This window comes from Acartia tonsa, chromosome 4 (assembly GCF_053477335.1).
Source record: "Acartia tonsa isolate MP-2025a chromosome 4, ASM5347733v1, whole genome shotgun sequence".
In the NCBI taxonomy this organism is placed as follows: Eukaryota; Metazoa; Arthropoda; class Copepoda; order Calanoida; family Acartiidae; genus Acartia; species Acartia tonsa.
The window spans coordinates 27,569,762-27,595,987 of NC_137263.1; the positions used below are offsets into that span (position 1 = coordinate 27,569,762).

The 26,226-nt window shown below is 32.5% G+C and overlaps 2 protein-coding genes across 2 annotated transcripts in view; both read left to right on the plus strand.

The window, feature by feature from the left end:
• Positions 1–768, plus strand: part of Rbcn-3A (rabconnectin-3 alpha) — a 43,734-nt gene extending 42,966 nt beyond the window's left edge. The window contains exon 21 of the mRNA XM_080159379.1: positions 32–768. Within this exon, the coding sequence (XP_080015505.1) occupies positions 32–170 (139 nt within the window). The 3' untranslated portion in view covers positions 171–768. The remainder of the gene's footprint in view (positions 1–31) is intronic.
• On the plus strand, positions 729–25,182 carry LOC145318061 (mitochondrial-processing peptidase subunit alpha). The gene is made up of 12 exons (XM_080159393.1): positions 729–838; positions 2,966–3,113; positions 4,619–4,710; positions 5,448–5,588; positions 6,495–6,623; positions 9,974–10,051; positions 13,781–13,876; positions 18,688–19,038; positions 21,434–21,566; positions 22,719–22,852; positions 23,575–23,764; positions 25,022–25,182. Exons 1-12 carry the CDS (start codon positions 768–770, stop codon positions 25,061–25,063), a joined length of 1,605 nt encoding a protein of 534 aa, XP_080015519.1. The 5' UTR covers positions 729–767; the 3' UTR covers positions 25,064–25,182.
• Positions 25,183–26,226: the final 1,044 nt, after the last annotated feature.

Consider the following 26,226-nt stretch of genomic DNA (forward strand, 5'->3'; position numbering starts at 1 on the left):
ACTAAGTTATGAATTACTTAATTTGTTTTAGGCAAGGTTTGTTTAAGAATATGAGTCAAGGTGTTGCCCAGTTATCCTTGGCCGATTCAACCCTCTACTCTTGCGGAGCTGATGGATCATTTAAAATGAGAAGGCTTCCAGATAGAGAAATTACTCTTACTTATGCTTAATGTATTCTTCAAAGCATTTATGACTCTTTTATTAATACAATTAATGACCTAGTTGGTGTCAAGCAATTAATTTATTTTTATTTTAAAAGTTTTTTTTAATTAGCTTAAGAAGAGTTAAGCTAATTTTAGAACTAATGAGTATACTGTTTATTATTTTGTATTTAATGATTGTTACTATATTATTTAAGTAAATGTACAATTTAGAATTAAGGTTTATTCTGCTTTTTAGATTTTTTTGTATTTACAATAATTATTCCAAAGATTTAACATATAGTATGTTTATGTATGATTATTTAATGCAACAAGTTACATTATTCAGATCTCGATTTTTATTTCTTGTATAACGTGATGGATACACTAGTCATTTTCAGCATTTATAATGTTACTAAATATTCTAATAAAATTTTAATTTTATGATTGAGTAAAATATTTGTGTTAGTGCGTTAATTTAAAAGAAAATTATTCAAAGCTTAATGTCATTTTATTCATCTGTAATTTAATTAGTCTATTTAAATATAACATTCAAAGATAGTCAAAATAGATACTACTAATGTTTGAAATAGATACCCTTCTAATAATTAATAATTTGTAGATAAAATGAACTTACAGCGAGCTGTTCAGACAATTAAATCAAAAGGTTATAGTTGGCCTTGCCAATTAATTTCCAGGTAAAGTCTGATATAATTTTTCGTGTAAAAATAAGACTAAGATAAATATTTGAAGTAATATTTCCAGTATAAGGATATGTATTGAACAAATATCAAGAAAAGTTAAGACTCGTAGGAAATAGGACAATCTTTTAGAAAGCTGAAAATTTTAATATACCTTCCAACAAACAATTTATATATAGTAAAACAACGAGAAAAGGCATCATGTGTTTTATTCCCCAATTTTAAAAAATCAATGCTTTCTCGTCATTTCTTTGGCTTTGGGGACTTCCGAAATGATAGTTCCCAAAAAGTGTGTTTGTTTGTTTGTGTGTTAGTTTGTTATCTAATAGAGGCACTAAACTACACTAAAAAATAATCTAGAGACACTGTTTAATTCGGCCAATAAGAAGTTAGAATTTATTTCTAAAGTTTCATGGATTGTTGGGAAACTTTGATCATCTACATATATTTAATTTATTATTCATTCGAGTTTCTTTCAATAATTGTTGAGCCAGTAACCAGGATAATAACTTTTGGTAATTGAAATTCTGCCAGGACGCATACACACACAGCTTTATTTGATCGTATCTTTTAAATTAAAAGTCCTGGGAAATTATTTTTAAAAAGTATTTTCTAATTTAACTTTAACAGTAATTAAAAAAATAATTCTCACAGATTTTTTTCTCTAGTTTTATGATCATTTTGTAGGGTTTGAAAATTGACAGGTATTTAAAGGCTTAAGGCAATAGCCGATAAATTGATTTACATTGTACCACCCCCAATGATGGTCACAAAATTACCCCTTCTATGGATTACAATTAGTGATAAAACGTTTGGACCGGATACTACGGCGCACTCATTCTGCAATTCATATGTCCGCCTGTCTTAGTATGTTGATAAAAAAATGATACTTTGGCTACTTTTTTTCTTTATATAAAAAAAAATTGATTTTGAACAGCTACGTTCTTTAAAATATTATATTAATTTTCCGTAGACGCATTTAAGAAATTTTCATGGTGATTTTTTATGATTAGTTTCTTTTTTTTCTGGTTATTAAAATGCGACTTTCCATACTTCAAGAACCAGGATCAAGCTTCTTATAAAATTGCCCTATATAGCCGAAAATGTTTGTGAAATTTTAAATTGTAAGATAATTGAGGGTAGAAATATGGTTGTTTTATCTCACCTTGAAAGTTGTTGAGGCCATATCAATATACTCTTTGACGAAGGCCTGTTTAATCTAAGACGATTCTCTTGTTAGATTAATATTTATCTACCAGTATTAAGAATTCTTTTCAATATTTGTAGCAAAAGAATTAAACAATATCACTTTAATCGATCTGGTGCTGGTTTTTTTTGTTTTTATTAACTGAGGTTTTTAGGGCTTTCTAATTATGTTTTTTTTAGATTCAAACATCGAGTTGTTACCATACAAGTCGAGATATTGCTTAATGCAGGACAAATGACTAGTTCTTATAGAGGCCTCTGGGGGCACTTGAGGAGGGGAGAGTCGAATTTGATAACCATATTTCTTTTTTTAGATTTTAAGAGAAAAAGTAAAAAAAAAATTTCAGTTTTTCCCCTTAAAGGAGGGGAAGGAGTCGTTTTACAGACTTCAAGCATCTCTTTGATGTTAAACAACTTTTTAAGGCGGACATTTCTTTACTTATGTTTGATTCGCCTCCGGCTGACCGTTTAGCCGTTATTTGCCGCCGCAGGCGTGATTTTCGGCGATTTTTGTAGTTTCCGAGGTTTTAATGAACATTTAGGAGGGGAAAGAGTTGTCCAATCAAGTTGATGCTGAAGTACATTTTTGTAGGCAATTGCATTTGCTAATTTTCATGCGAAGTAAAATTTTTGTACCTCCAACCGGTTTTGCTCCAGCTGAATTGTTTTACAGATGCCCACTAAAAAACGAAAAAAACTGGTTTTTTTTTATAAAATGCACGGCTGGATTTGGCCGGATCCGGCTCAAATTTTGCATGAAGTCATCCTTTGGTATTCCCCACAGTTGATACTTGATTTGGCAAGATCCCAGAAAAGTGTGGTATATCTACTTCCCCCCCCCCCCTTTAGTTCATAAAACACAAAAAAAAATTGCCAAGATTTTTCATAATATTTATTAAAACCATATTATTTATTAAGGCGATGTCGTAGCACTGCTCCTGAAGGTCCAGCTGGTCAAAGTGGGGAAATATCACTTGCCAACACGAATATTCCACTATCTCAACCAATGCCTGGATTAGCTATTCCTACTTATCTTAAAATAAGTAAAACTGCGGATGAAACTAAAGTTAGTGTTTAATGTTCAATTTAATAAATTTTTATTAACATTTATTTAAAATAACACTTTTCTCTAAGTTGGGCGTAAATCGAATTCTAAGAGAACAGTTGAATCTTCCCATAAAGATTTAAGTCTATGTATAATAGCTTTTTAATAATAGGTTTACATATGCATGAAAATAAATGTAGATGTCTGTAATTTAAAGTGGAATATTTTTAATCGTAACTTTGGCCCTTTAGAAGCCTAAATCCAACGTTAGCTTCTTATATCTCAAATGGTTTTTGATTTAATCCAAGATTTTTCAGGCTTAAGTTAGAAATGTTGTCTTGTCCAGCAGATTTGGAAGCTTTGGCTTGATTTTATCGCTTTTTTTGTGACTGCTTAGTCTAATATGTCTAACAACAGAAATGTATTCTTTGTTGAAACCATTAGAAATGTCTATAAAAGAAGAGAGATATCTGCCTTTGAATCTAATAGCTTGATTTCGAGAGCTAATTCCATTACTATTCAATTTGAACAGCTTAGTTGATCAGCCTTTGCAAATATCGCTTATTATCTCACGCCTGAGTTCATCTCTTTGTTTCATTTCACCAGCTGTGGCTTAAAGGATTTCGGGAACAATGTCTTATACATATTTTTCACCAAGTTATGGCTTCTTATTTTATTGAATTTTCTGAACTCTTTTTTTTCGGCTGTATGGACAGAGTTAGCATTTTCAAGGTCAGTTTTAGTTAATGATGTGATTTACCCCAATCAGCTTTTTCAAAATCTATAAAGTTTCTGAAATCACTTTGATGGGGGTAATTTTTGTACTGATCTTTCATGATAATTATTGGTAGGTGATCTGATCCAAGACATGTTGTTGTTCTCCATTCAGTGCTGTTAATGAGTGAGATTGATGTAAGGAGGGAGGTCCGGTGATGTTGCACGTATTTGAAGGATAGGATGCAGTTGTTGTAGTAGGGGATGCAGTTGAGGGTGAAGTTGGAGTAGTTGTTGGTGACGGGATTAATAAAGATAAAGAAGACGTAGTTGAGGAGGCAGCGAGTGAAGGTGTGATGAGGATGAGAGGATTACAGCCTGATCATGTATATGAGGTATTGTCACGATCTTTTTAAGGTTTTAATTTGCTGCAATTGTCAAGTTTGCGGCTATGAACCCATTGATGACAGATTGTGCATATTACTGATGCTGAATTTGTCGAGATTTTTACATTGCATGCTGGACATATCCAATTAGGTTTAGGTCTTGGGTTTTGTTCAATTTCGGCCATCAGCAATAAAATTCTTACCAGGTAAGTTAGTAGAAAAATTCATAAATAATTGACTTTATGTCCTCTGAGAGAGCATACGGTAGAAGACTAGGCTGGGCTGCTGGTGTGCTGCGCTCCAGGTAGATGCACCTCAGACAAGCTCTTCCTTGAATATGAATGAGAACACAAAGGCAATATAAGGTTTCATTAAAAAGACCCTCTCCCCCTTAAATCTTCTTAATTGGTACCATAATTTTTTTAGGTCACAACTTTAAGCAATGGTATAAGAGTTGCATCACAGCCAAAGTTTGGGCAATTTTGTACAGTTGGAGTTTGTATAGATTCTGGGTCAAGGTAATTAAATGTTAATTAGTTGATTTAATTTAAAAGTGTACCGAGTAGTAGTTGTTTAGATATTTTTAAGTTTACTCGTGAAGTTAAAGATTAAAGAGGCCGAGGAAAGAGTTAAGAATCACTTCAATTATCTCAGCAACGGCAATATATTTAAATCCAATTTGACGACCCTATTTCAAAGCAGCTGAAGTTTATCTCAACTTTTCGGCGTTATTCTCTTTGGAATATCCCCCCCCCCACACCAATTCTTTTTGTAAAATTTCTTACATATATATGTTTAGTATTAACTCTATGAAAATTAAATTTTGGCAGTTTCCTTCTAGGGGCTAGGGATGAAGCAACCCCCTCCCCTCAAACACTAAAATCATAAGTTTCTGCTTGATATCCGGCTGAAATTTGTAGGGTATTGGTATATAAAACTCTAAAGTTTTAAAAATTTATTTTGGCACTTATCTTCTAGGGGGTTAGAGGGGTTAAACATCATAAACATATATTTTTGAAAAAATATTAGGGCACTTTCCTTCTAGGGCTAAGGGGGTGTAACACCCCTCAAAAACTAAAATCGCTAGAGCCAAAATAAATTTTTAAACAGATAATACTCAAAACATAGATAAATAGATAAACTGATGCTCACACCTGGTTAAAATAACGATCTAACCAATTCCTAGAAAAGTTAACACAGAAAAGATTGCTTCTAACCACCTTAAAGTATATCAATGAATTCGAATATATTATAGGTATGAAGTTGCCTTTCCCAGTGGAATATCACATTATCTGGAGAAGTTGGCATTCAATGCTACCTCTAAATTTAATAGTAAAGATGAAATATTACATAAACTGGAACAATATGGGGGCATTTGTGATTGTCAATCAACAAGGTAATTGTTTGAAGTTGTAGGACAATTCATCGGATTAAGCCATTCATTACTACTAAATAAGGGGGGGGGGAGGTTTTGACACATTTGCGTAAACCTGGAGTATAGGCTTTATCTTTCGACTGAGAGGATAGGTTATTAAAGATAAAATCATTCTTATATAATAAAATACCCGCAACTTTAAAACTTTTTGGATAGGCCTCCAGGTTCCGGAGACCCAGGCCTCCATCTCTGTACAGGTAAAAATGAAAAAAAAAATTTAAGAGTTAGAGGTCAGCTTATGAACAAAATATGCATGTTTTTTCATCAAATATGTGAATAACATTCAAAAAGATGCATATTTTGTTTATAATTTGACCTTTAACTCTTAAAAAAAAAATTCTCATTTTAACAGAGTCCACCTGGAGGCCTATCCAAAAATCTTAAAGTTGCGGGTATTTCATCATATAAGAATAAATTTATCTTTAATAAACTATCCTTCCAGGCCAAAGATAAAGCCTATACTCCAGGTTTACGCTAATCTGTCAAAACTCTCCCCCCCCCCCCTTTACAAAAAAATGTACACAGAATGGGAAATTGTCAATTGATCTTAAAAGACAAAAAAAGTTATTGAATTTTCAAATTTTGGTTTGGTTAACCGCTATATAAATCCAATGTTTGTGAAATACCCCTTTAGAGTAAAACCAAATCAAACAAAGAAAATCACTTTAAATGATAAATAAGATAAATGAATTACAAAATTACATCTTAAAAAATAATAATTTTCTATTGTTCTATGCAGTAATTCAATTGAAAGCATTTCTGCCAAATTTGTCAGATTAATATACAATATAGCGTGATGAACCCAATAATACTTGACAGTTCTTTTTTCTTATTTGATTTCTAATTCTATCTAATATATTATTTAAGGGATATATTTTTGTACGCCTCAAGCGTAGATAGTCGTGGGTTAGAAGAAACAGTCGACATTCTTGGAGAAGTTGTTCTACGTCCATTATTTACTCAAGAAGAAATGGATCTTAGTGAACAAATGATCAGGTTTTACATTCACATACTTGCTATAAAAGGGGGGGAGGGGGAGTTTTTACACTTATAGGAAATGAAATTCAGTACCAAATTTTGCCCTGGATTGTTGGGCTTGTTTTTATAGTTATCAACCTAATTCTTTTTGTAAGCTTTCTTATATGATTGGATCTACCTGTAAAACTAACAATTGAATTAATTTTGGGACTCTTTCTAGGGGCTAGTGGACCCCAAAAACCCTAAAAATACAGGCTGGCCACGAACTTGCATACTATTTCAACTTTTTCCACTATTTTGCATACTATGTCAACTATTCCAAAAAATTGTACTATTTCCACTATTTTTCAAATATTGCATACCATTTCCACTATTTTTCAAATATTGCATACTATTTCCCCTTTTTTTTCAAATATTGCATACCTACCTACTAATTCCACTATTTTTTTATGCCAGATAAAATTTTTAAAACCTTAAATTTTTAACAAAAAGAATAGATTTATTTTTAGAAATGTTTCTAGAATAAAGTGTCTTTTAGTCTACATTAACCCTTTAAAGTCGGAATTATTATCTCAGCACCTTTCAGAACTGAGGGCCAAAAAAATCGTGCATGTCCTAAGTAATTTTTCGCTTCCCTCACTCTGTATTTAGCAACCTCTGTTTTTAGGGACTTTTATACTTAAAATTTCAAACGGCTGTAATATCCGTATTTTTTTTAAAGTTAGAAGACCATTTTTTCAAAAAATGTGAAGGCTCTAAGTCAAAATTTGCGGCCAGTTTTAAAAATATATCAGGACCTTAAATTGTTATCTATATATATGAGGATGTACTACTATGGGATATTTTAGTATTATGGTAACATAAAATCAGGGTTTCGGATCCGCATTGATTTTTTGCGGATCCGGATCCTCCAAATTTGGTCAGTGCGGATCCGGATCCGGATCCTACCGGATCCGGTTCCGGATCCTTGACAATAAAAATAAAATCACCAAATTTTTCAAAAATATTTATTCTTTAATTCGAAGTCAAAAATACTTTTAATTTTCAAGTCTGACCCTAAACCTTAAAGATTGGCTCTCATCAAGAGAATGTCTGAGAATTTATATAAATTTAGGTAGATTTTTCCATTTTTTCCGCGTTTTTTTGAGTCCAAGGATCCGGATCCGGATCCTTGGACTCAAAAATATGCGGATCCTTCCGGATCCGGATCCGAAACCCTGCATAAAATACTTTGTAAAAATATTTTTGTTCTATACCTGGATGACCCTGATAGGTTTGCTGGCATCCCTGTGCCCGCTAGGATGGATAATTCCAAAAAATTTAAATCTCAGTGTGTCATACCCATTATTAAAGTTACTCATTTAAGTGTTAAATATAACTATCTCTACTTTTAAGGGAAACATAATTGAAGCCTATTAGATCAGAATTTGGGGGTTTTTCAGGAACCTATTTGTGAACCGTGTAGTTTTTTGGACTTAAGCTTTTATGGGTAAACTAACATTTTGTTTAGATGTCAGCCCCCTGCCCAGGGGCGTCCAAACTTTTTTATCTGGGGGGGGGGGGGCAATGTGCGCCCTCCCGGCCGTTTTTGAGTGATTGAGCATTTAACATTGCATGGTTTTAAAAATTTCGTTCTTAATTTCAAATTTTCCCTCGTTAGAGGGGGAAGGAGTCACTTTAGAGCCAGAGATCATCTATGCAATGTTTTTAAACTTTTTGAGGCGGATCTTTCTTGACTTCTGCATTATTTCCCTCCGGCGAACCGTTTCGCCGTTAATTTCCGCCGATGGCGTGATTTTTAACGATTTTTGCCGGTCTCGCGGTTTTAATGAACATGTAAGGGTTAAAGGAGTCGTTAAATGAAGATGACTTATAAATACTTTTATTTTAGCAATTCAATTTGCTAAATTTCATGTTTTCTAAAAAAAATTGTATTCCTAACCGGGTTTTGGTCCATAATAAATTTGGGGATTTTTATTATTTTTGCAAAACCTTATATTGCATAGTTTGAACAATTCTGTTCTTGTTAATTCTAACAGAGTGATAAAACAGAAACTTCTAAGTATAAAATACTGATATCTCTGGTTTTAGGGTTCTAGTTGGAATATTTGGACAAAATGAAAGGCTTTTAATATATAATTTTAAAAGGAAATGGTTTAAAATAACTATATTTGTATCTATCATACACAGAGTTTGAGTCTAGGCTAATTTTCACTGAAAATAAAGAATATCTCCTAAATGCCCTGTATTTATAAATTTTTTTTTGGAAGGATAAAATATTGTATAACACTCCCTCCTAGCCCATGATTGACCATCACTTATCCTATCTCCTTCTTTTACTTTTTTATGGCCACTGAAAATTTGTTTTCTACTCACTTCTTATGTTTGTCCGTCCATAATTGTTTATTGCTTCACTATTTATGAATATTATCATCCTTGTTTCAATGTTTATATGAGATTAAATGGTAGAAAAACAAGGATTGCAATATCCATGAAAGCAAAGCTACAAAAACAGACAGACAACCATACCTTTACTTGTATAGAATTACTATGTATGAAATATTGAACAGTGTCTAGGAGTCTAACCAACAATTCCTTGTAAATCTATCTAAAAAATACTCCATATGGACTTGCTCATATTTTAAAACTTGATTATGAAAATGCTTTTCTTTAAGATAGTGCTTAATCATCCCAGAAATCATTATTAAAATATCAGAAGAATATATAATATCATATGAAAAATTTATATGAACAAAATAAAAAAAACTAAATTAACAATAATATATATCTGTTACATAAAATAGACAGACAGATGTACGGACTGACTCTAATCATAGAAAAGCTTAACTTATAAGTTGGTTGAAACTAAAGATCTATAAAACAATCAGCCATTTAAGAAAAGGTCAATGAAAGAATGCTCAGAACTCATATTTTTAGTGTTTTGGTTTTTTTTTGCTCCACTAGCCCCTAAAACGAGAGTCCCAAAATAAAATCTGTAATGGTTACTTAGTTCAGTTATGTTAGAAAAAATTCTTTAAAAAATCAGGTTGATATCTTTAAAAATAAGCTCAGAATTCATATTTTTAGTGTTTTGGGGGGTATTTGCTCCACTAGCCCCTAGAAGGAAAGTCCCAAAATTCAATTTTTAAAGTTTTACAGGTAGATCTAATCATAAAAGAGAGCTTACAAAAAGAGTTAGGTTGACAACTATAAAAACAAGCCCAACATTCTAGGTCAAATTTTTGTATTGAATTTCATTTTCTATAGGTGTACAAAGTTCCCCCTCCCTTATTTACTGAAAGTAAAGGTTCCATAACAATTTATTTAAAATGTACGATGATAATTCAGAAAATAATATTTGTTACTAGATTTGAACTAGAAGATCTTTCTATGCGTCCAGATCCCGAACCCTTACTTGTGGAGAAAATTCATGCTGCTGCATACAGGTACAAGAGTTATTTTATGTTCATTATTTTAAGTAACTTTGTTACGTTTGTTATACTTAATAAAGGGGGGGGGGGGGGTTTAATGCAACCATCTCGTAATCAGTGATTAAATTGTACTTAGAATTCGAATTTCGATCTGAAATTTTGCATGAGTAATCCTTGGTAGGTCTATTTTCCCTAAATCGAACAAAAAGTTGGAAAAGTAGCGGCTGGCGGCTGGCAGCACAGCCGTTTGGCCGTTTTTTTGACTTATTTTCAGGGCAAATTCATCATTAATTACGTAGGAATCAACTTTTAAAAACTTATTTTTGGTTTTATTCATGGTAAATGATAGCAATAACCATTTTTTAAATTTCTAGTACCAGCTGCTAAACGGCTAGAACCGGCTGAAAACGGCTGGGAGCTGCAAAGAGTATGAAGGGTAGATATGGCTTGTGACGTGTCTAGGGGTAGGTTTTTATGGCTGCTGAGCTCAAAAATACTTCCAAAAATAATGGCAGCCCATCCATATGGCAGCTGGGTAACAGCTGCAGCTCAGCTGGGAGCGGACAAGAGTAGAATGAGTACATAGGGCTTGTGACGTGTCTAGGGGTAGGTTTTTATGGGTGCTGAGCTCAAAAATACTACCAAAAATAGTGGCGGCTCATCCATATGGCAGCTGGGTAACAGCTGCAGCTCAGCTGGGAGTGGCCAAGAGTAGAATGAGTACATAGGGCTTGTGACATGTCTAGGGTTAGGTTATTATGGGTGCTGAGCTCAAAAATGCTACCTAAAATAGTGGCAGCCCATCCATATGGCAGCTGGGTAACAGCTGTAGCTCAGCTGGGAGTAGCCAAGAGTAGAATGAGAAGATAGGGCTTGTGATGTGTCTAGGGGTAGGTTTTTATGAATGCTGAGCTCAAAATTACTACCAAAAAAAGTGGTGGTCCATCCATATGGTTGCTGGGTAACAGGGGTAGGTCTGAGCTCAAAAATACTACCAAAAATAGTGGCGGCCCATCCATATTGCAGCTTGGTAACAGCTGCAGCTCAGCTGGGAGCAGCCAAGAGTAAAATGAGTACATAGGGCTTGTGACGTGTGAAGAATATCACAAAATTTATTATTTCAGTAGAATTAAACTTCTCCCAATTAACATTATAACTTCATTTCATGGACATATTACTAGTAACAGTTTCTTAATTTCTAGATTTCACTGAAAACTACCAATAACGTCTGAAAACAGTTATCAACAGCCAAAAGTATATGTTGTAGATATAGCATGTAACATTTCTAGGGGTAGGGGTTTTTAACTTCTTATGGGGGTGTTGAGCTCAAAAACACTACCAATAATAGTTGGGGCCAATCCATATGGCCGCTGGGTAACAGCTACAGCTGAGCAGCAGCCTTTACCTTGATGCCATATGGATGGGCCTTTCTATTTTTGGGGAGTATTAATAAGCTTGGCACCTATAAAAATTTACCCCACACATCACAATCTTTGTCTTAAACTTTTACCTTTTTCTGTTGGTAACTGTTCTCAGCAAATTTCAGCTGTTTAACAACTAAATCAATACTGAAATATTCAATATTTGGTTATCCTTCAATAGTCCTAAAAGTGCCTATAGCTTAAACAACAGCTTACTGCACAGCTGCAGCTGTTACCCAGCAACCATATGGATGGGCATCCACTATTTTTGGTGTTTTTTTTGAGCTTAGCACCTATTCAAACCTACCCCTTGACACGTCACAAGCCCTATGTACCCATTTTACCCTTGGCTGCTTCCAGAAGAGCTGCAGCTGTTACAAAGCTGCAATATGGATGGGCCGCCACTATTTTTGGTAGTATTTTTGAGCTCAGACCTACCCCTGTTACCCAGCAACCATATGGATGGACCACCACTATTTTTAGTAGTAAATTTGAGCTCAGCATTCATAAAAACCTACCCCTAGACACATCACAAGCCCTATCTTCTCATTCTACCCTTGGCCACTCCCAGCTGAGCTGCAGCTGTTACCCGGCTGCCATATTGATGGGCCGCCTCTATTTTTGGTAGTTTTTTTTGAGCTTAGCACCCATAAAAACCTACCCCTAGACACATCACAATCCCTATCTTCTCATTCTACTCTTGGCCGCTCCCAGCTGAGCTGCAGCTGTTACCCAGCTGCCTTATGAAAGGCCATTACTAATTTTGGTAGCATTTTTGAGCTCAGCACCCATAAAAACCTACCCCTAGACACGTCACAAGCCCAATCTACTCATTCTACTCTTGGCCGCTCCCAGCTGAGCTGCAGCTGTTACCCAGCTGCCATATGGATGGGCCGCCACTATTTTTGGTAGTATTTTTGAGCTTAGAACCCATAAAAACCTACCCCTAGACACGTCACAAGCCCAATCTACTCATTCTACTCTTGGCCGCTCCCAGCTGAGCTGCAGCTGTTACCCAGCTGCCATATGGATGGGCCGCCACTATTTTTGGTAGTATTTTTGAGCTTAGAACCCATAAAAACCTACCCCTAGACACGTCACAAGCCCAATCTACTCATTCTACTCTTGGCCGCTCCCAGCTGAGCTGCAGCTGTTACCCAGCTGCCATATGGATGGGCCGCCACTATTTTTGGTAGTATTTTTGAGCTCAGCACCCATAAAAACCTAACCCTAGACACGTCACAAGCCCTATCTACTCATTCTACTCTTGGCCGCTCCCAGCTGAGCTGCAGCTGTTACCCAGCTGCCATATGGATGGGCTGCCACTATTTTAGGTAGCATTTTTGAGCTCAGCACCCATAATAACCTAACCCTAGACATGTCACAAGCCCTATGTACTCATTCTACTCTTGGCCACTCCCAGCTGAGCTGCAGCTGTTACCCAGCTGCCATATGGATGGGCGGCCACTATTTTTGGTAGTATTTTTGAGCTTAGAACCCATAAAAACCTACCCCTAGACACGTCACAAGCCCAATCTACTCATTCTACTCTTGGCCGCTCCCAGCTGAGCTGCAGCTGTTACCCAGCTGCCATATGGATGGGCCGCCACTATTTTTGGTAGTATTTTTGAGCTCAGCACCCATAAAAACCTAACCCTAGACACGTCACAAGCCCTATCTACTCATTCTACTCTTGGCCGCTCCCAGCTGAGCTGCAGCTGTTACCCAGCTGCCATATGGATGGGCGGCCACTATTTTTGATAGTATTTTTGAGCTCAGCAGCCATAAAAACCTACCCCTAGATACGTCACAAGCCATATCTACCCTTCATACTCTTGGCAGCTCCCAGCCGTTTTCAGCCGGTTCTAGCCGTTTAGCAGCTGGTACTAAAAATTTAAATTTACCATGAATTAAACCCAAAATATGTTTTTAAAAGTTGATTCCTACGTAATTAATGATGAATTTGCCCTGAAAATAGGCAAAAAACGGCTTAACGGCTAAGCTGCCAGCCGCCAGCCGTTACTTTTCCAACTTTTTGTTCGATTTAGGTAAAATAGACCTACCAAGGATTACTCATGAAAAATTTCAGATCGAAATTCGAATTCTAAGTGCCATTTAATCACTGATTACGAGATGGTTGCATTAAACCCCCCCCCCCCCCTTAATTTATCTGACTCTTGAGTCTCATATTATATGCGTTGTCAAGCTATAATTTGTCCACTGTTCTTACGGTCTAAGTCTGAAAGAAATACGCTGATCTAACTGCTGAAAGACTCCCACAAGACGTATGTTAATATGTTAAAAAGTTCGATATCTTTTTTAGGGGTAATACTCTTGGTCTTCCTAAAATCTGTCCCGAAGAAAACATTGGTTCAATATCCAGGAAAACTCTGTACACCTATCTTTCTGCTTTCCACAGGTACGTGGCTTTTAAAAAACTTTTTTATGCCTCAAAAAAGGCATACCTGTAGTGTTCACATTTTATACCAATTAGATTTTTAATATCTACTCTCTTTTGTCACCAAGATGTTTGTTTGACTGTCTTGTCTTAGATGTATTTGTGTGTCTATTGAAATGTTTGCTTATCGTGGCCATTTTTCATCAGATTTTTGCAATAAGTATTAGAAAAAAAGGGAGAGGTCATTTTCTAGTAAATCCCGTAAAGGTGTGTGTTATAAGGCCTAAAAATAGTAGTAGAACGATAAGGTGCTCTAGATATATGTATTCCCTATTGAATAGAACAATAGGGAAATTTTTTTTTTTTTTTTGATAACCGTACCTGGATTATCTAAAAAAAATACGAAATTTCTATCAAACGCTTTGTTTGGCTCAAACTGACAAAAATTTAAAAAAAAATATAATTATAATAATAATGTTTTCTATAGGTACAAGGTAAAGGTTAAGAACAATCTATACCATTAAACAAAGGAAGAAGTCATTCTTTACAGGTTGATTTATTATAATTATATTTTTTTTTATTTGTGTCAGTTTGAGCCAAACAAAGCGTTTGATAGAAATTTCAGATATTCCAGGTACGGTTATCAAAAAAAAAAAAAAAAAATTTCTTCCCTATTGTTCTATTCAATAGGAAATACAAATATATAGAGCACCTTATCGTTCTACTACTATTTTTAGGCCTTATAACACACACCTTTACGGGATTTACTAGAAAATGACCTCTCCCTTTGTAGAATTTCTATGCAGTATGTATGTGTATAGGGTTAGGCGGGGCTCAACCGGTAATTTTTTCGGTTTTTTGGGGGAAAAAATGGGGTAAATATTAATATTTTTAAATGGGACCAAGACCATTAGAAAGCTTACGGAAAGGACTATCAGGTCCTAAAAGGACGTTATCCTAGGACTTTTAGAAGTTTGTCATAATTGGACTTAAAGAAATTACCGACCAATGCCCCATGGTGGGGCATTACGGGTAACGTCTTTTCAACCTAAAAAAAATCGATGAAAAACGGCCAAACGGCCAGTCAAACATAAATAATCATAATTAGTATAGGTTATAAGGATCGGACTATTTCTACTATGTCAAAAATCATTTTTTTTAAAGACGAGAAATTTCGATTTTTTCTCACAAAAATTTTCTTAAAAAATAAAATTTAATTTTTTATATAAAAAACCTGTTCTATTCAGTTTTTGGCCTAATTCTTAAAAAGCCCATATTGAATTTTAGATTTTATCAAAGAAAACCTGAAAATTAATCTTAAAAATTGAATTTGAATTTTTTTTTCGACGTTACCAAAAAATACCCCGCGCGAACTTTGGTCATTTTTGAAAAAAATATTAACTCTACATTTAAGCTCTCAACGGATTTGGAAAGAGCGGGCAATTCTTAGTTCAAAAGGTTTCTACGGATCAGTTCTAGGTCTTACCAATTTTTGTGTAGGTCGATCTTTATTCACCTAGGTGAAAAAATTTTTGAAAAAAAAATTTTCGTCCGACTTTGAGACCCAAAAAGTACCCTTAAATTCATCTCACAAAAATTTCATTTTATACTTTTTTGTAGGCAAAACAAATTCGTTTTTATGTTTTTTTTTTGTCAGTCGATTAGTACATGGAGAAAAATGTCATTTTCTGAAGGTGGGTAAAAAATTACCGGTAATGCCCCTTACCGGTTAATGCCCCGCTTGACCCTACACAGTTATGGAATCTAGACCATAAAGATTTTTTTTATCCAATCATGACAAGAGAGTTATTTTTGGAAAGAGGAATATATATAGAAAACGCATATGTAAATTAGAAAATCCGCAGAAATCATACTTGCAATTTATTTGCAAAAATCTGTAATGTTAATTTGCAAAAATAATTTCATGCCTTAAATGATAGATTTAGAAAATCTTTTTTTTAAAGTTGTTTATCTATAACATACTTAAGGCAAAAAAAATTACTTTAGTGTTACTATTTTCACCTCATATGAAAAAAGCAGTTTCTCACATTTTATGTTAAAAAAAGGTATAGGAACAAAAAATATGTTTTTTCTTGATGTAAACAAAATAATTGGCATAAAATCTATCATCTAAATGTAAAAATCAGATATAGAATCCTTTTTAGAGTCAAAATAGTGCAAAAAGTAACCAAGACATTTTTGCAAAGTATGAAAATCTAAAGAAAATAGTTCTTTTTGCTTTTGATATACATGTCAGATGAATGTATATAAAATTAGTGATCAAAAACTATAAAACATGTTATAAGTTTTTTTAACACTGTCATTGATTAAATTGCACTTTTAGGTTTAAGAATTACCAAAGTAGTGCATGAAAATTCTTTTTTTGATGTAATTAAACAAAATAAATGCCAAAAAACCAACTACAAAATTGTCTACTACATTATTAAAAAAAACGCCTAATTGTTGATTTGAATTTATTTTGTTTAATAACTTGATAAAAAGAGTTTTTATGTGCTACTTTGGTAATGAGTAAACCTAAAATTGAATTTTAATCAATGATCAGGTTGAAAAAAAGTTATAACTTGTTTTATAGTTTTTGATCACTAATTTTATACACATTTATCTGATATGTATATCAAAATCAAAAAGAACCATTTTCTTTAGATTTACATACTTTGCAAAAATGTCTTGGTTACTTTTTGCACTATATTTGCTCTAAAAAGGATTCTATATATGATTTTCACATTTAGGATGATAGATATTATGCCAATTATTTTGTTGACTTTAAAAAAAACATCTTTTTTGTTTATATACCTTTTTTATCATAAAATGTGAGAAACAGCAATTTTTCATATATAAGGCGAAAAAAGTTACACTGAGGAACATTTTATTGTCTTAAGTTTGTTCTAAACTTATAGATAAACAACTTTCATCAAAAGATTTTTTCTAAATCAGTCATTTAAAGCATGAAATTAATTTTGCAAGTTATTATTGCAAATTTTTGCAAATAGCTTGCAAATATGATTTCTGCGGATTTTCTAATTTACATAGGCGTTTTCTATATATATTCCTAATTCCAAAAATACCTCTCTTGTCAAGATTGAATAAAAAAATCTTTATGGTCGAGATTTCATAACTGTGATACATATGTCTGAAAGAAATTTGCGTATTTTGGTAGTTTTCGATTTTTTTTCCTAAAGTATCAGAATAGCTATTTCTCGCATCGTATAAACAGCCTTCTGCAAATATAAAATGTACAATTATAAGATTAAAACAACCAGTTTTTTTAGCCCCGAGATAACAAGACACGGGATAAAAAAAACTGCTTTTAATCTTATGATTGTACATTTTTATATTCGTAGAAAACTGAATATAATACGATGATTGACATCGTTTTTTTTCTTATGGATGAGCACCGGTTCTAATCCACCGAATATTGATCGGTTTTGAATGAAATTGAATACGAGAAAAAAATTTACAAATGTTTGTTGGACGCTTTGCTTTTTTTTTAAAATGCCTGCGTCAACTCTTGATTTGCTTATCTATTGATTTAAAAATTTAAAATTAAAGTATTATAGGTATTAAAATTATCAAGGTATTAATTATCAGCTAGCTATAACCAACAAGCGAATTAATTATTTTAGCCTATTTCACCATACTTGCTTAAAACTTGTTTTGGGATGATACAACTGCTAGCATCAAAACAGTCATACTGCAGTTAGGAGGTTGAAACCATTTCTATAAAGCAGAAATATGAATATGCTGATATGTAAACTTGAATGTAACATTTCAGTTTCGTCTACATTGAAATTAGAATGGTACATTACAAATTTCATATCGGCCATAATAATATAATTATCAAGGGAGGGAAATGGAATCATACATATTACATAACTTTTTTAGGGGGGACAAAACCAAAATCATAGATAATGCTCTGATTTAATAAAAATGATTTCAACCTCCCAACTGTACTATGTGTACTATCATGTGTTTAATTTTCGTTAGTGGTTGATATAATCTAGATACATAATCAATAAATCTGCCAAAAGATAAAAGGTTTGAGATCAATCAGGCCATATCATTGGTTAGAAAGGGCACAGATTTTGAAATGACAGGGCATTTATGTTTTCATTTTGTTTGTATACTAAGCAATACAAAAATGGTTTCGGTTCTTTGGACAAATTTTTTTTGGGGTAAATTATATTATTATAAACATGATTCTGAAAACTTGATATTTACCTTCTGTACAAAGGTCTGTCCCGACGAAAAAAAATAGAATTATAAAAATTTAACCTAAAACTATTCTTTTCTCTTAATTTTATATTGACTTCATTTGACCTTTCAAGCAGAGTAATTGGCCCAGCCACAGCTGCAAACAACTATTAGATTATCCCCTTGACGGCATGTAGAGCCGTGAGGCAAAAATAGAAGAGAAAACTGAACAGGCAACAACCAAAAGAGCAGGATAACATAATGAATTTTCAATGTGGATTGATTTTAAATTAAATTTTTTCTGCTTGTGGACAGTCCTTTTTATCCTAACAAATTATGTCTGCTATGAGTGATTTTTTTGTTTACAAATAAAGCACAATATCTTGAAAATGCCGAGATCTTCCTACAATTTATCGATGATGAAATACAAATTTTGCCCCCCAACAACAGCTGAAAAAGGCAATTTAATAAAAATTGCGTTATTTTGCCCCCCAAATCTCGAATTAATTTCCTTGTTGGTTATACCTTATTCCTGATTAATTATTAATACACTAATTAAATATTTAGTATAATATAAGGCACAGCGTGAAGTAAATATGAAGGTATAATTAAAATTTCAGGCCCGAGCGCATGGTTGTTGCTGGTGTCGGTGTGGACCATGACAGGCTTTGTGAAACGGTACAAAAACATTTTGTTGACAATCCTCCCATCTGGAAATCTGAGAATATTCCTAGTGTTATTACAGATAGTTCAACTGCCCAGTACACTGGTGGTCAGAGTCTAGAGGAGAAGGATATGTCCTCTGTTTCACTTGGACCAACTCCAATGCCAGAACTTGGTCATGTTGTTATTGGATTAGAAAGTGTTGGTCACCAACATCCAGATTTTATTCCTTTCTGTGTATTAAATATGATGATGGGTGGTGGTGGATCTTTTTCTGCTGGAGGTCCTGGTAAAGGAATGTACACGAGGTAAAATACAAATTAAATAAGGGTTTTTTTTTTAATGCAACCATCTTGTAATCAGTGATTAAATGGCACTTAGAATTCGAATTTGCATCTGAAATTTTGCATGAATAATCCTTGGTAGGTCTATTTTCCCTAAATTGAACAAAAAGTTGGGAAAATAACGGTTAACGGCTGGCAGCTCAGCCGTTTCGCCAATTTTTGCCAAAGAAGGCGTATCAACTTTTTTGCTTTTTATTTAAGATAGCTAGCCGGTTCTTTCAGTAAGTAGTAGATGTAAAATTTTTCATAGAATTCAGATATGCAATCGGTTTTTTTTTGTAGACCTCTTATTTTTAAAGTAATTTAAGTTTTTAAAAAAAATAATTAAGTCGGTTTTAAGGTACTAAAACGCAACAAAATAAAAGAAGAAAATGGCCAGTATGAACAAAAATAGTAAGATCTTTAATTTGACACCTTACTTTTGAAATTCTGTTAAGTAATTATTGAAAAAATCTATTTTGTTAACCTCGGATTAATCAAAACTTTGAAATTAAAAATATCCTCTCACAGGCATAAAAAGTATGTGTTCATATATACTTTTAGAATGAGAAAAATAATACGAATTCATTCTAAGCAAAATTGAAAAACTTTTATAAAACTAAAATAAAAAATATAAGTTTATTTTAAGAATCATAATTTTTGGCTTTAAAGGGTTAGCTTGAATAAAACCTGAACAAAACCTAAACAAAAGACAATGCAATGTAGCAGATATTTTTTAAACACAATAAACTAAACAATAATGTATTTTTAACTGCATTGTTTTGAAGTTTATAAACAGACTGATGCATATTCGTTCATAATTTTTCATTCTTTACATGTTCTGTAATATCACTATATTTATTGTAGTATCTATTGTATATATTGTATGAATGTTCTCCTTTTTTTTGGCAATTCTATTGGTTAACTTTATAGGTTAAGCTTCGCGATTTGTCAATTTTTGCAATTTGTGATTGGCTAGTTTAGTAGTTACAATTCTTAAAATAAACTTTTTATTTTTTTTTATTTTTTATTACAATTTTTAAAACTTTTTCATTTTTGCTTAGAATTGATTCGTAATATTTTTCTGATTCTAAAGGTATATATGAACCCATGTTTTTTATGTCTGTTTGAGAAAATATTTAGGTATAAAGTTTTTATTAAACCGAGGTTAAAAAAATAGATTTCTTCAATAATTACTCAACAGAATTTTAAAAGTAAGGTGTCAAATTAAAGATCTTACTATTTTTGTTCATACTGGCCATTTTCTTCTTTTATTTTGTTGCGTTTTAGTACCTTAAAACCGACCTAATTATTTTTTTTTTTTAAACTTAAATTACTTAAAAAATAAGAGGTCTACAAAAAAAAACGATTGCATATCTGAATTCTATGAAAAATTTTACATCTACTACTTACTGAAAGAACCGTCTAGCTATCTTAAATAAAAAGCAAAAAAGTTGATACACCTTCTTTAAGAGCATATTAGTCACGAAACCTATCTCCACATAACACTTTTTGTCGCTCAAAAACCTTATCAAACGGTTCTAGCCGGTAGCTGTTGGTACTAGAAACTTTTAAAATGGTTATTGCTATCATTTAACATGAATTAAACCAAAAATATGTTTTAAAAAGTTGATTCCTACGTAATTAATGATGAATTTGCCCTGAAAATAGGCAAAAGACGGCTAAACGGCTGAGCCGTTTGCAGTTACTTTTCCAACTTTTTGTTCGATTTAGGGAAAATAGACCTACCAAGGATTACTCATGAAAAAATACAGATCGAAATTCGAATTCTAAGTGCCATTTAATCATTGATTACGAGATGGTTGCATTAAAAAACCCCCCCTTTTATTTTTTGCAATTACAACATTTACTATAGTGAAATGGAGGGGCATTCTCAAATATTTTGTTTATTTTGAGTTTTTTTTTTGTGAAAAATTTTGTGGAATTTGACAGATATCAAAACAATATCCCGTAATTGTTACATTTCCGCCCTCTTGGTAGTTTAAAAAAATATAAACTGTAAAGATTTATGACGCATTTTTGTCCCGTTAGATATAAAAAAAATTGGATATCCAAAATTTTGTTCCAACTTTGCACAAACGTGAGCAATAGATTTTAGCACCTTACAGTAATGAAATTAGGCTGTTTTTCGTCTAAACTGTCAAAAGTTAGATATAAGCTTTTTAGGATTTTTGGACTCAATTCGTTGTACTTTTTTTTCTAAAAACTATAGTAGAAATTAAATGATATCCTTCACTTATCTATATTTTACCTAACTGCTGTTTAGACCCCAAAGCCTTTAGTTTATTGTTGTAAGGTGTTATGATTACTTTCTCTAGCACAAAGAGAAACGCAGTAGTTTCAAATAAAATTTATATAGACTGTACACTCATGTGCTGAACCGTTATCACTGGATGTATAGTGCCACAGCATACAACCATGCTTACTCAGATTCAGGAATATTTTGCATCAACGCGTCTGCTCATCCTTCCCAGCTAACTGATCTTGTACAAGTAATATTATTTAATTTATTTAAAAATTGGTATAAGAACGATTATTTTTTCCGTAAAGGTGTTCTATGGCTTTAAACCAGAAGTAGAACGCTATAATTTGGCATAACAGTTGCTTAAGTTGCTTTCCAAAAAAATGGGAAATTTTTTTTTGTTTTTTTTTTATAATTTTATTCTCTATTTTTAAGTTACCTAAAACTGCCATATAGATACAGATTTTGACTAATAACAATAATATTTGCCTATTTTAAAAATTTACACAATTTTGGGACACCCTGTGCATGTTTTTAAAAAATTGTGGTTTTTGCCGCGTTTTTTGGAGAAAGGAGTCGTTTAAGGGAAATAGACTATTTCTTCATTTTTGTATAACTTTTTTAGGCACATCATTTGTTATTTATGCAACAATCGCCTCCGGCGAACCGTTTTGCAAAGATCACTTTGAAGTACTTTTATTTAGGTAATTTAATTTACTAAATTTCATGTGAAGTAAAATTTTAAATGATGTGCCTTAAAAAGTTATACAAATTATGAAGAAATAGTCTATTGCCCTAAAACGACTCCTTCCTCAAAAAAGGGGCAAAAACCACAATTTTTTAAAAACATGCACAGGGTGTCCCAAAAGTGTGTAAATTTGTAAAATAGGCAAATATTATTGTTATCAGTCAAAATCTGTATCTATATGGCAGTTTTAGGTAACTTAAAAATAGAGAAGAAAAAAAAAAAAATAAATAAATTTACCATTTTTTTGAAAATACAGGGTGTCCAAAAAATATAAAAAATTTAATCTAGTCAGAAAACACTATGGCCTAACCTACTTAGATACTTTGTAGAATAATTTGACAAAAATAATCAATTTGGACCAATTTTTAGCTCTACAGACGCAAAAATCACTTTTACAGGGTGTAACAAAAATTTCTCAGGTGTCCAAATATAGAGTTACCACGCCAAATTTACTTTATATGTATTCTAAAATGGATGGACGAGATCCTTCGGTACACATAAAGATTCTATTACTTTTTTTATATTGGGTTTATAAGCACAAATCACTTTCAACCATGGAAGAAGAACCTGTGATTTATTTTTCATATATGCACCCCCAAAAAGAAGCACCATGCAATTTGACTCGAAGATTACTTATAAATTTTATGTTTTTAGGTTTTAGTTAGAGAGTTGGTAGCACTTACTGGTCAAATATCTGATTCTGAGTTAAAGCGTGCCAAAACTCAACTAAAATCCATGCTTCTTATGAACTTAGAATCAAGACCAGTCATATTTGAAGATGTTGCAAGGTAAATAGTTAGATAAAAAATAAAACTATTACGTTTTCCAGGATTTCTTTTTCTTCATAATTTTTTTAATGTCCTTCAAAAAAGTTTGTCTGTGTCTGGTGAGCAACACATTTGTAAAGTGCCCTGGGTCTTTGCCATATCTAAACCAATTCTCGTCGGATTTTCCATTTTTCCCGATTTAACGTGCTAGGAAATAATTTTGTTCTAAGCAATAATTAGATGTCTTGCCTGCCAAAATAGTAAAATATTTGTTTTTCTGTATATATGAAATTTGCACTACATTTTCATCAGTTTAAATTTTTTTGGGCTAAAAACATTAGAATTTTTTTTAATCGTTCTATGCTGAAATTGAAAGTCTATCTACTAGTATTAGGTTGTATGTCTGACTGATTTTCAATTTTATTTGCATATTAGTTTAAGAAAATAATTTCTAGTGGCTATATAAGGGTTATGTCTGTTCATTTAAAAGTTATCAGATTTCATAAGAACTAATCGGTTTTCAAGCTGTCTTTTAGAGCGGTTTTTTAATTTTTCATTTCTTAAAGTTCTATCAATTGATTTTTCTGTCATATTTATTATATTATCCATTTTTACAAATATTTCTAAATCTGTTTTTTTTCTTACTTATGAATACGTCTGTAGACTGTATTTTGTAAAGATGTGTGGTATTTTGAATTGTAAGGTTTTTCAAAAAAGAAATGATTTGTGTCTTTTTATTTCAGGCAAGTGTTAGCCCAGGGTCACCGAAAACAGCCCCAGCACTTTATTAACCTTATTGATGCTGTAAGCAGAGAGGATCTCAATAGGATTAGCGCAAATATGTTATCATCTAAGTTGAGCTTATCTGCTATTGGTACCTTGAACAGAATGCCAAGCTACAAGGATATTGAGTTGGGTTTGCTTGATAAAGAGGTAATAATCCTAATCCTATTACATAAAGAAGTAAGATTTTTTGTTTGTGGTTAAGGATCTCGCTAATTGCGGAGCGATATGGTTCTACATTTCAGTGAAGCTTCTCAAAGTACCAGGAAAGGTTTTTAATTATTTTAGGGGAGGTTATCTTCACCCTCCGAATAAAAATGGGTTTAAGCAGGTTTTTGGCTATTTTTTATTTTATTTGGATAATAGTATCAAAATTAAATTTCCTGTTGTTTTTAGCATCTAATTTGCTTTTTACTTTGACCATGAGTCTGTCAGTCATCATAAAAAATATAAGGGGGGGGGGGGAGTTTTGCCACTTTCACTTACTCCGTGATTATTAGGCTAGGTATTAATGTGAGACTATAGTATAGGTTATTTGGGATAAAAGATAGTTTATTAGCATTATAGCTGAAGTTTAAGGTTCATTTTTAGGGTTTTTTGGAGCCCCGAAAGGCTAGGGGTTGGCGGCAGGGGGGTGACTTCTAAACTAAAAGTTAATTTGTAAGCCTTAAAGCTTAAGTTTAAGAAATTATCTATTGGTCAAATGGTTTCTGAGAAAATTAAAGTTAGGTTAATTTTTAGGGGGGTTTTGAGCCCCGGGAGGCTAGGGGGTGAAATTATCCAAAAAATGACATACGTGAAGTACTACCAAAAAGTAAACTTTTATCCCAAATAGCCTATAGTCTCACATTAATACCTAGCCTAATAATCACGGAGTAAGCGAAAGTGGCAAAACTCCCCCCCCCCCCCCTTTATTCAATATTTTATTATTAATTTTAAGAACTTATTGTATAAAATATCGAATATTCAATTGGCTGGTTCTAACAATTATTTTTTAAAGAAAAGTATCACTTCATAGATATAAATTTTACTGTCATAATTTTGTAATAAACAATCTAAAACCCTAATATTGGAAATCATTGTTTTCTTGAATTTTGGTAGTATAGATATAAGGGGTGAACAAGTTCTAAGGGCGATCTTTTATTGATTAATTACAGAATGTTTACTACATTGTGATCTACTTGTACTACTAAACAGATTTTCAAGTAAATGCTTTTTTTCTTAGAACTATTTCTTATTTGGAGTTTTCTAAATAAGAGTACCATCAACACTATTATATTCTTTAAATTTTCTGGATAAATCTGGTTATCGTTGCCTTTCAGCGAAAACTCTTAAATTGAATTAATTGCTCTTTGTCCCCTCCCCTATTCCCTGATAAATTGGTAACAATTTTTTTTTTTTTTGTAGGGTTTGCTTCCCAAACGAAGATTTGCTGGCCTGTTTAGATGAGAATGGTGATTTATAAAAAAAACAGCTCTGCTTCTCCGTTATGTATTCACCCTGTTAAAATTATTTCATCTCAAGTCTTAAAATGCATATATTTCTTTAAATATACAAAATATTATAAACTTGCAGATTTTCTTTTTTTCGAAAGGTATTAAGTTTTAACATTTTCCACAAATTCCACGAAAGGTTAATGCTTTCTCGCAATTTGTCTTGTCATAAAATGTTTTTTTTTGTCCGTTTGAATAACTGCCCTTTCAGATATTGGCATACCTATGCTGTTTTTTTGTTATTTATTTTTATGCTCTTTGAAAAAAGGCATCTAGTGTTCGGTTCTTCAACCAATTCAAATTTTTAAAAAATGCCCTTTCCTCATTTCTATTGCCTTGGGGACTTATTGATTTATTATTTAATACAGGTACTGAAAAATTTTGTCAGTGTGTGTATCTTTGTTACTAAATAATCGTTAATTACGGTATTAGATGCACAAAAACTTTACTAAAAATAAACTGGGGGTTAAAAGGGTTCCAGGGACGATTTTTCTAGTAATTAATTACAGAATGGTTACATCAGTCTGATGTGCTGGTAATCTAATTTTCAAATGGATGTGTTTTTTCTTGGAACTTTTTTCTTATTTTATAGTTTTCTAGATTTTATTAACACCCATTAAAAGGGGACTATCCACGAACAAGAGCAAGTGATTCTAAGCACCTTCCAACATTGATCCATAGTATTTTTTTTAGTGAATATACTTGGTTTATGTTTAATATTTGGTTTATCGACTAAAAAGTTAGGTTTCACTATGGTTTTATATGAAAAAAACTTTAAAATGTTAAGCATTTTTAGGAGCAAAATCATCAAATGTTTTGATGAGTTCAAACTGTTGTTTAAAAGCCTTGACACAAAAGTATATAATTTTGATTAAAAATGTATATTTAGAAAAGGGTTGGTAACTTGTAATATTATAAACAGTTTAATTAATGTACTTTTGCAATTTACAGCATTTGATGCTTTTCTGTCGTGTTATTTTATTTTGTCCTTTGAACTCAACAAAGCATTTGATGATATTGCATCAAATAAATGCTTAACATTTCAAAGTTTTTTCAAATAAAACCATGGTGGAACCTAACTTTTTAGTCAATAAACCAAATATTAAACATAAACCTAGT